The sequence below is a fragment of the Balaenoptera musculus genome, chromosome 2 (genome assembly GCF_009873245.2).
Source record: "Balaenoptera musculus isolate JJ_BM4_2016_0621 chromosome 2, mBalMus1.pri.v3, whole genome shotgun sequence".
NCBI lineage: Eukaryota > Metazoa > Chordata > Mammalia > Artiodactyla > Balaenopteridae > Balaenoptera > Balaenoptera musculus.
The window spans coordinates 130226445-130237323 of NC_045786.1; the positions used below are offsets into that span (position 1 = coordinate 130226445).

General features: G+C 40.4%; 1 protein-coding gene across 1 annotated transcript in view; it reads right to left on the minus strand.

The window, feature by feature from the left end:
- Positions 1 to 10834, minus strand: part of WDHD1 (WD repeat and HMG-box DNA binding protein 1) — a 62301-nt gene extending 51467 nt beyond the window's left edge. Inside the window, exons 1-2 of the mRNA XM_036840117.1 lie at positions 10713 to 10834; positions 10388 to 10480 (exon numbers count right to left, since the gene is read on the minus strand). Of these exons, the coding sequence (XP_036696012.1) occupies positions 10388 to 10464 (77 nt within the window). The 5' untranslated portion in view covers positions 10465 to 10480; positions 10713 to 10834. The remainder of the gene's footprint in view (positions 1 to 10387; positions 10481 to 10712) is intronic.
- Positions 10835 to 10879: the final 45 nt, after the last annotated feature.

The window sequence follows — 10879 nt, forward strand, 5'->3', positions numbered from 1 at the left end:
CAGTGAAATGGGGCCACACTTCAGTATGTCGCTGCCTGACCACAGTGTGAGCTACTGCCCTCAAGTGACTTTCACTCCTTCCCAGATGATGTACACTCAGGGAATGTCTCCTTCCCAGCCAGGAATGATGATTTCCAAGGGGCCCCAGGTGATGCCCTTAGGAGAGCCCAGGATTCCAGGGGTGGCCCCAACCTTTGGTGGAAATCTAAGGATGCCCCCCAGGGGGCCGCCAGTCTCACCTGCCAGTGGAATCCCAATGATGTCCCACATCAGAATGTGAACAATGCCTTATTCTGGCCTCCCAACAGTAACTTCTAACAGAGGCCCTTTAACCTAAAACATTATTGGATCCAACCATGCCTTCCACTGAGGCCCCGGCAATGCTCCCCTCTTTGGATCAGATGTTGCCTCCTAGAAACCCCACAACTTTGGGATGCCCCCAGCTGTATCCCCATTATTGCTGGCTTTGGAATCCCAGGGCTCTTTTGTGAGCCAGCCAGTCTCCCAGGAAGACCCCTTCCTACCTAAGCAGCCCTTACCTGCTCCACGGAGAGTGGAGCAGTACTCTGGGGCCCAAGAAAGGGCTCCCAGGAGGAGATCCCCAGTTTCAAGGCCTTACCGCTGCGACTATGAGAACTGTGAAAAAGCTTATACTAAGCACTCCGACCTCGTGAGTCACCAAAGCAAACACACAGGTGAAAGGCCCTATAAATGCATGTGGGAAGACTGTACTTGGTCCTTCTTCCGTTCCAGTGAACTTAGAAGACATACTCGGATACACACCAAATACCGACCACATAAATGTGACCAGTGCGGCCGACAATTTATGAGACCTGACCATCTCAGGCAACACCAAAGGACTCATATGTGGGTGCCAACATCCCCAGACCCTCCGGCTGACAGTGAACATATGGCTGGTCCTCCTCCTGCTCCTGGTTTTTAGGTCAATCTGCTCTTCCCCTCATTTTGGCTTCTCTGCCCAGATCCTGTCTGCCTCTGACCAGCTAGTCTCTTTGATAGGTGTAGGCTTTGATGAAGACAGAAAGATTATGAGACAGTGTGGAAGCCCATATGAGCTCTGGACCTAGTCGGGGCCCCTCAAAAACTGTCTTGGATGTCCTCACATCTCTGGGGCCACCTACTTTTGTGCCAAGTTCAGCCACATGGGAAGATGGAGCAAAGTAGATTGGGAGCTTTAGAAAAAGCTCTTTATCTTATGTCACTCCCAGCTTGAAACCCTTTAGCCACTCTCCTTTGCCTGCTACATAAAATCCAAGTTCCTTATCTTGGTCTTTGACAGTTTCCAGAGACAGACTATGTTCAAATCCTGAATTTACCACTTACTAGCCATGTGACTTTGGGAAAGGTCTTTGATCATTATGCCAGGTTCCCTCTTCTGGTAAAAGAATAACAGTACTGGACTGTTGTGAACACATCTTATGTACAAAATCAGATTCTCTCCGGCACTCACCAGCCTCATGCCCAGGGTTTGTCTCCTCCCATCATTTCCAGACTTGGATGGAATGCCCCCACAGGACATGGGATCTGGCACCTCAAGTAGCCACTAGCAACCCAGGAATGTGGAAGAGTTAGTGTTCCTGGGGTAACATTTGACTAATGGGAGACGGGAGAAATCCAGGCCGATAAATTCCCTCTTCTTCCCTCCCTTCCCTGAACTGGTGCAAGACACCATTTCTCCCAATGGGGAGACCTCCCAAGTAGCCAGTGGACACACCTTCTGCGCCTCTTCCAGGCTTGTCATGAAGCAGACTCAACCTATCACCTGGCATTGCCTCCCATTCTTCCTTGCGTCGAGTCCCTTTTCTCACTCTCAATGCTCTGTATTTGCATCACCCAAATAAAACATTGGTACTTAAAAAAAAAAAAAAAAAAAAGGTAAATGGGGGGACTTCCCTGATGGTCCAGTGGGTAAGATTCCACGCTCCCAATGCAGGGGCCCCAGGTTCGATCCCTGGTCAGGGAACTAGATCCCGCATGCATACCACAACTAAAGAGTTTGCATGCTGCAACTAAGAAACCCGCAGGCCACAACTAAGAGCCCCCATGCCACAACAAAGGTCCTGCGTGAAGACCTGGTGCAGCCTAAATAAATAAATAATAATTTAAAAAAGGTAAATGGCAAAGAGAAGCCATATAAAAAACTATGGATGTTCAGAAGACAAAACTTAATTCCCACTTGGAAAATCAGAAGGGTTCATAAGCAAAGTATTTACATTGGAAAATTAAAGGACAGGTAGGAGTAGATATGCTGAGATTGGTGAAAAGGACAGTTCCAAACAGACAAAACTACATGAACCAAAATATGAACTTAGCAAAGCATAGGGGAGTTTACATGGAGCAGGCAGGCCAGGAAATTGAGGGAAAAAAAAGTAGATTGGGGTCATCCTATTTAAGATGACCTTAAGGCCAGAGTAAGGAGCTTGGTCTCGGTTCTATAAGAAATAAATAAGAGGACTATGAGTCTCAGTTTGCCCAGGACGTTCCTGATTTATGCATCCAGCTGGTTTGGCATTCGTCCTGATTTTTCACTTTAAAACACATTAGTATTAGTTGCATCAAAATTGGTGAGTTTGACAGACTTCTTTGCACTTCCAGCTTCTGCCATGATCTTGTTTGGTACTATAGCATGTGCAATGAATAGTGTTCTCACCTCAACATGTAGGTAAATCTGAAAGACAACCAGTGATAACCCATCTCTCCCTTTCCAACCCTTTCTTGATGCAACATAACACCTCCTTTCAAGGACAATAGGTGTTAACTGATAAATAACTGGAGTCAGACATGAGCCCCTAGAAAGAGCAATTTCTTTCCATCTCCAGTGGTGATGGGAGGAGCATTTCATATCCCCGTCCCTACTGGCTATTTGGTGTATCAGCTAGGTGCACCGAGGGAGATGTTACAGGTGCCAGATGGAGACGCCAGTGGGAAATTACCATGAAATAATAGCGGAATTAATGAGAAATATATGGAAGAAATAGAGTTAAGCAGTCCTTTGAAGGGCTTTTGGAATAGTCTGAACATTCTTCCTACAATGTTTTGTCATTTACTGTAGGAATAAAAGTAACTACATATTAATTTTATTGTTGGCTATGTTTTCAAAATTTTGCAAAAAAACAAAACAAAACCCTTTCAGTAATGAGATGGAAAAAAATACATCAAGTACATGTTTAATAAAAAATTAAACACTAAATTTCTGCTTCTCGAAAAGTTCATAATGAAAGTATAAGTTGAACTAAATGTTAGTTGACATTCACCATGAGGGGGTGTGGTAATAACACCAACCACAACAAAGTCAGTAGACACAGAACTCCTGAAGAAGCATCAGCATCTACTTCATAACGTAGTAGTCACCTCAAGACTGCCTGAAAACGTTGCTTCTGCAGTAGCACAAAGTGAGTCTGCATCTTGTCAAGCATGACTTTTCATAAGAATTCAGTGCTATTCAACAAAACTTTCTGAGATAATAGAAATGGTCTACATCTGGCTACTAAGCAATTAAAATGTGGCTAGTGTGACTGAGGAACTGAATTTTTAATTCAGCTAATTTTAACTAATTTAAACCTAAATAGCCACATGTGGCTAGTAGCTACTGTATTGGACAGAGCAGTGTTAAAACAAATGACAGTTGTTTAAATTAATTTTGTTCATATTTCATTCTAAGTTTTCTAGTGCAAGTATGAAAAGTAAAGTAATAGCTATCAATATGTTGTCTCCCTTAGTAAAAAGACTTTCCACACAGTTAAATGATACTGGTTTTATATCAATGTTATCAGAGGTTTTAAAAAGAAAATCAGTCAGATATCCTATAATGGTTTGGTTCTCCCTTCAGTTCATGGAAACAAAGTAAAGCTTCTGGAAGTTCATTCCATAGAAATTGAAATATCTGACATTACTGGGGGTTCTATCTAACTTCATTTGAAAAGTTCAGTGCTAAACATAAAATTCTTAATTTTTATAGTAACAATACATATTTTGCTAAAGTACAGCACTGTAGTAAAAACAATATTCTTACTAAATTAAGAAATCTATGTCCTACTGTATAGCACAGGGAACTATATTCAATGTCCTGTGATAAACCATAATGGAAAAGAATATAAAAAAAAAGAATGTTGATACGTGTATAACTGAGTCACTGCTGTACAGCACGGACTGGCACAACATTATAAATCAGCTACACTTCAGTTAAAAAAAAAGAAATCTATGGAACACAAATGTACTTGGAATTGGAATTATAATTCATAACTGTGCCCAATGAATTGTGACAATGTACCAATCAAAACAGAAGCCATAGTTGTCAAGTTCTTAAATAATTTTATTTATACCCAGAATAACTGAATGAAATTTTTGTAACAAACTGATGTTAAATACACAAAAATACTTCAACTGAAGACGATACTTTCTCTGCTGCCTATCATCCATTAGATTTTTTAAATATTTGAGTCTGAAGAGTGATCCTATAAAAGCTGTCTTATAATGATGGTATTATTATTATTATTGGAAGCAAGTTCTCTAAATCTTAGTTTCATTTTGTTCAAAATCAGTTAGAAATCTTTAATCAGAGTATTCAACTTAAGCCTTTGAAGCTTTTAGTGAAATGCAATTAATGATAGCAGAGCTTGTACAGAAGAGACACTGAAATTTAATCTCTACAGAAGCAAATGAGAATTGAACAAGTTGTATATTAAAACGTGAAATGGGGGCTTCCCTGGTGGCGCAGTGGTTGAGAATCTGCCTGCCAATGCAGGGGACACGGGTTCCAGCCCTGGTCTGGGAAGATCCCACATGCCGCGGAGCAACTAGGCCCGTGAGCCACAATTACTGAGCCTGCGCGTCTGGAGCCTGTGCTCCGCAACAAGAGAGGCCGCGATGGTGAGAGGCCCGCGCACCGCGATGAAGAGTGGTCCCCACTTGCCGCAACTAGAGAAAGCCCTCGCACAGAAACGAAGACTCAACACAGTCATAAATAAATAAATAAATAAATAAAAGACCGTGAATTTCTTAAAAAAAAAAAAAAAAAAAAAAAGACTGCAGTTTCAAGGCTTTAAAAAAAAAAAAAACGTGAAATGGTGAATGACTTAATTTTGAAATTCTGTGATTGCTCTTTGGAATATCTTGACTTTTGGGAACAATCTTTTGATACACCTCTTCTTTTTAATTATATAAATTTATGTTCTGTGCCAAAATGAAATGAAGTAGGCTTAAAATTTGTGAAACATTCAAGGGAATCATGAGTAGAGAGAACTTACTTGATGAATTTTGTCTTTAAAAATACTGTAGGCCTTACTATCGAAAAAGGGTATTCTAAAAGCAGGTGAAAAGACAGAACCTGTAAAAATACTGAAGGTGAAATACTTATCCATTTCAGGTAAGGCAAATTTTTAAAAATTGAGACTCTTCCATTTAGTAGAATTTGCTCTAAGCTTACCAGGTATTGAGAACCTAAAAAAGAGTGTTTTCTCATTGAAAAATATTATGATATAAAGAAAAGAATTAACTGAAGGTCTCACTTCAAATTTATTAACCATAAAATGCAACTCTGAAGAAGACTGCAGCCAGTTTTATAAGAAAAATAAATATAATAGTATAGTGAAAAAAACATTTTTCAGAAAAATATCAGCTACATCATGTTAGACAGACTAAAAAAATTGATTAAAGTACATGAATATGTGCCAAGAATGACTATTTTACTTATGTTAATGTTTAGATTGTACATTCAATGTAAAGAAAATTTTTTTAATGTTTTAATGTCAAATTTTTTTTAGGAAAAATTGTTTTGAAATAGTTTTTGAACAGAAATATGTTACAGACCTACCAAAACAGAATAATTTGTCAATCAAAAAATAATTCAAAAAAAACTGTACTTTTAATTATTGTGAAATCCTTCTCCCCATTCTCAATGGTGTGCTGGTTTAGGTGATAAATTAAGAAATCCACTGTAAGTTTCAGAGCAAAGGACTAATTTTTTTTTTTAATTTTTTTTGATGTGGACCAGTTCTAAAGTCTTTATTGAGCTTGTTACAATATTGCTTATGTTTTATGTTTTGGTTTTTTGGCCTGCAGGCATGTGGGATCTTAGCTCCCCCGCCAGGGATCGAACCCACACCCCCGTCTTGGAAGGTGAAGTCTTAACCACTGGACCACCAGGGAAGTCCCATCTTGGAAGGTGAAGTCTTAACCACTGGACCACCAGGGAAGCCCCAGCAAAGGACTACTTCTATCATGCCTTTATCCTCTTTATGACATAACTCTAAGAAGCCAATGATTACCAAGGCATTTCTCACTATCTGGATCCTCCATCCTCCCACAGCAATGTTCTTTCCCTAATCTGACCACCCCTCCCTAACCCTTCCACTGGGCCTCATGAGATTTCATCATCAGGCACCAGCAAAATCAGCTTTTTTCTGAACATTCCTCTGAGGACACCATTTCCTCTTCAGCCCTCTTAAGTGGTGGCTGATTTCTTTTCTACATCCCTCTGGGATCTGGAGGTGGGCCTTTCCTGCACTTCATTACCACTTCCATTCTACTGCCACACCCTACTCTCTCTTTTAAAAAAAAGGCCTGAAACTGTCATCAGACCAGCTACAAATTCCTCAAGAGAAATCCCCCTTGCTCCCTAAAGATTTTTGGCACAAGGCTCATTGTTATTTCTTCTCTAACAACACTATTCCTATCATAATTCTTAGTATTTTCAATAACCATGTAGATGAAACCTTCTGACACTCGATCTTGTCCTCCACCCCATCTCAGACTCCCATGGTTACAGCCTAGATTCTGTCTTTACCAACATTACAACTGCTTCATAATCTCAAATTCAAGCATTCTAATCACTTATCGTTTCATCTTATACCCTTAATATCCTAACTCCAACAATTTTTAAATTCTATTAGGATCTACAGTCTATGGAAACTACCTTTCCCTGTTTCTCACTCCCTCAAATTCTCACATCCCTCCTAATCTGGTTTAGATTCCATAGTCTGTCATTAAAATCACTCCTTTGCATTACTCTCAAATCCCTTGCCCTTCTTTCACTTTGTCATACTTACCCGGAAAAACCCGAACCCTGGTTAAATCCAACTCTCTACCTATTAATAAATTTGCACTTACAGAGCTAAATAGGACTGGAGAAAACACATAACCAGGTTGTTTGATCTCACTTTAAATTCATGATCACTAATTTGAAATAGGTCTTTAGTCCTGCCCTGCAATCCAATTACATTTTCCTAGTCCATTCAACTTTCCCTCTCTACTAACCATCTATCTCATATCTACTTCTCTTTCTTCAAACCTCTACCTCCTGTCCACTCTCGACTAATGACTTTACTTCCTATTTCACTCAGAATACAGAAGCAATCTATAGACATTATTCACATGTTCTCCCTATTCCTCCTAGGTGTTCCTTCCCTCTTCTTATAAAATTGACCATGTTCCTATCTTTGGCCAATCTCTCCTGCTTTTCACTGTATCGTAGCTCCTCTCATCTACTCAAAGACACCACTCCAGCAATTTTCCCTCTTTCTACTCTAACAACAGCTTATCATCCCTCTCTGTTGGATCATCTCCACTCACATATATGCTGTAATCTCTCTCACCTTAAAACAAAAATCACCTTTCCTGACTCCACATTCCTATCCGACTACCCTCATTCTTTGAGTGTCATCCTCATAAAACTCCAATTCCTCCCTTTCCATTCTCCTGAATCCACTGCAACAAAGCTTTTATTAACACTCTTAAAAAAAAAAAAAAAAAAAAAAAAAGCTCAAGCTCATCCATAGCCTCCATATCACTACAGGCAGCATTTGCCATAGTTTATTATTTCCTCCTCCTTAAAATACTTTATATTTGGCTTACTGATACCATTCTTGTGTCTTGGTTTTCTACTTTTCTAGCCATCCCTTCTTATTCTCTTTAGCTGGATCCTCCTTCTCTTACTTAATCTCTAAATATTCTGGAGTACCCAGGGTTTAGCCCTCGAACCTTTTTTTAAAAATACATTCACTCCCTCCCTAGGTGGTTTCATCCAAGTTCATAGCATTAAATATCACTTTTATATTGACAACTCCCCCATTTAGATTTTCAGCCAGTACCTCAATCCTGAATTCCAGGAGGTATCAGCTGAAGATGTAGATTTCTATCTTCTAACTCAAGTTTCTTCTCTGATCTTTAGACCCATTTAACTGTCTACATCTCTAGTTGGATTTCTCAAAGAAATCTTATACTAACTAACTAGGTTCAAATGCAAACTCATAATCTCCACTCCCTGTTCTACCTCTCAAATATGCTCCTCTCCAAATGTTTCAGGTTATCTCCTAATGGCCAATTACTTCCCCAAATATCCAGAAACGCAGATGTTATGCCAGAAACCTCCCTCTTCTTCATCTTTAATATCTGATCCATTCTACTGATTTCACCTTTTAAATATTTCCTAAATATATCCTCTTTCTCCATACCCATGTCTACTCTAGTCCAAGCTTCCATCACACTCAACCAGACTAATACAGATACCTCCTAATAGTCTCTTTGCATCCATTCCTGCTCCTTTTCCAATTCATTCTCTATGTATCTTTTCAAAAACAAGACTGATCACGTCTCTCTGCTTCAAATCTTTAATACCTTCCTACTGCTTTTAGGATAAAAACAGGATTCCTTAATAAAGCCAAAAAGGCCTTGGACAGGATGACCACTCCCTACCTTCACAAATTTCTCTCTCACCAATCTTTTCATCACTCTCTACACTTTAGCATGGCTAGCTTTCTTTCAGTCCTTTGAGAATATCATGATCCCTAACCCCACTAGAACTTTGCAGAGTGTTTCCTCTGCCTGGAATGCCAACATCACCACCCCACTGCCACCATTACCCATCTCTTTATACTTCTGAATGTCTAACTCAATCTTCAGATCTCATCTGAAGAAACACTTCCTCAGAGACGCCTTCCCTGCCTTCTCAAATTAGACCAACTTCCCCTCGTAGATGCTTATCACTGCATATATCACTTAATATTTCTAAGTGTAATTCTAAATGTACATTTATTTTTGCGATTAATCTGTACTCCATGTCTGTCAATCTACAGAGACTTTAAGGTCAATAAGGGAAAAGACTGTGCTTTGTTTGCGCTATTGTATCTCTAGCCCCAGGGGAGTAGACATGCAAATATTTGTTCAATGAATGAATCAATATAGGAGTGACAGCAGAAGCCATACAACTGGACAGTACTGCACAGGAATGGGATTTAGAAAGACAGAAGGGATGATGGAAAAAATATTCACATATTGAGGTATGGGGAAATCACTGTGGCTTATGCATGATTTAACTTAAATCTTATGCTAACCAGATCAGCCTGTCTTATGGCCTGTCAAACATACACCATACACCTGCTTTAACCATAAAAGAAAAGAATACACTTAAAAATCAAAAAGGAGTAACTACCGTTCAGGCATTCAATATGGAGCTGGGTGGCCACTATGGATACGGTTTTAGACACGTTCCTGCATTACTGAGAACTTGAATTTTCTGAACTGTATCATACTCAAGGATATCATCAGCGGTTCTCAAAACAATATCTGAGAGCAGCTGCCAACTGCAACCTTATGGTCTCAAGGTCTCCCCTTATAACTAGGCATCATATTGGACCCTAATCCTTACTTAACAAGCACCCTTACGTCTTGCAACTCCAATTATAATTCTCACAAACAACTTATGTAATTTTGCAGTCGGTGCTGTTATAAGCCTCCCCCATTTTGTAGTCCGACAGAATGCAATTCAAGTGCTTCTTTAATCTGTGTCTCCTGGGCTATAGTCCTCAGATTGGCTCAAATAAAACTCTTTTCTATTCCTCGCACAGATTGTTTATTGATTATACCCCTCCACAGGGGTTAGAATAACCCTGAGAAAATATCACCATTTAGGAATCAAGCAGAGGAAATAAATTAGAAAAAAAGCCGTCAGAAAGTTAAAAACAATTTAAAAAAGGAAAGAGCATCACAAAACGCAAGGGAGGATAAAATACCAAAAAGTTAGAATGGGCCACTAAATTTGACAAGCAGGCAGCTACCGTTCGGACAAAATAACTGATAATGTGAGCTGCAGAAAGGAAGTGAACAAAGGGGAAATGTAGGGAAAAGCTCATATCATTCCAACTCCTCTGGAAGTAAGATTTCACACTTGTTGCCTTTCTTGATATACTAAAACTGCCATGCTGGTCCGAATTAAGCAGTAAATCTAAGAACATTTATGTGCCGTTTTAGATATCAACCTTTTTTCTATTTGGACGAGTAATTTTAGGCAGAACTGCTTACATGACATACAAGAATAACTGTTCTAATGTTCACACCTGAAACGTTCTTTTTGTTTCTCAAAGTACCTTACCTCCCAGAATCATCAAAACAGACATCTGTGTGTCCCTCTGTGTGCCCATATCTCATCGGCTTCTGTGTAGCAGGCATTTTTTCCTTTACCTATCTGAAAATGTTTTATAAAAGTTAGTATTATTTTAAAGGACAGAAAAGCCGGGGGCTGAACAGGAAGAAGGGAGGTTAGTCTCCTGCGGGACACGCCCTCGGCAGCCCCTTTTCCCCCACCCGAGGGGCACAAACAGGGAATAGGGATGGGTCTGTCCAACACTAAGCCGTGAAGAGGACACACTTCTCTTCGTTGGGCCGCACGCACGCGGGCAGCGGGAGGGAGCACTCACCGAAGCTCCGCGACTGAGGAAAGGCGACGAGGAGCAGCACCGGTGGGGTAGCAGCACCAATGCAGGGCGCTTCCCGCGCTCGGCGTGCTCCCACACTGCGCCTGCGCCGGCCCGCCCACGCCCGGCGCGGTCCCGACCCAGGTCGCTGGGCGGTGGCGTCAGCTGCG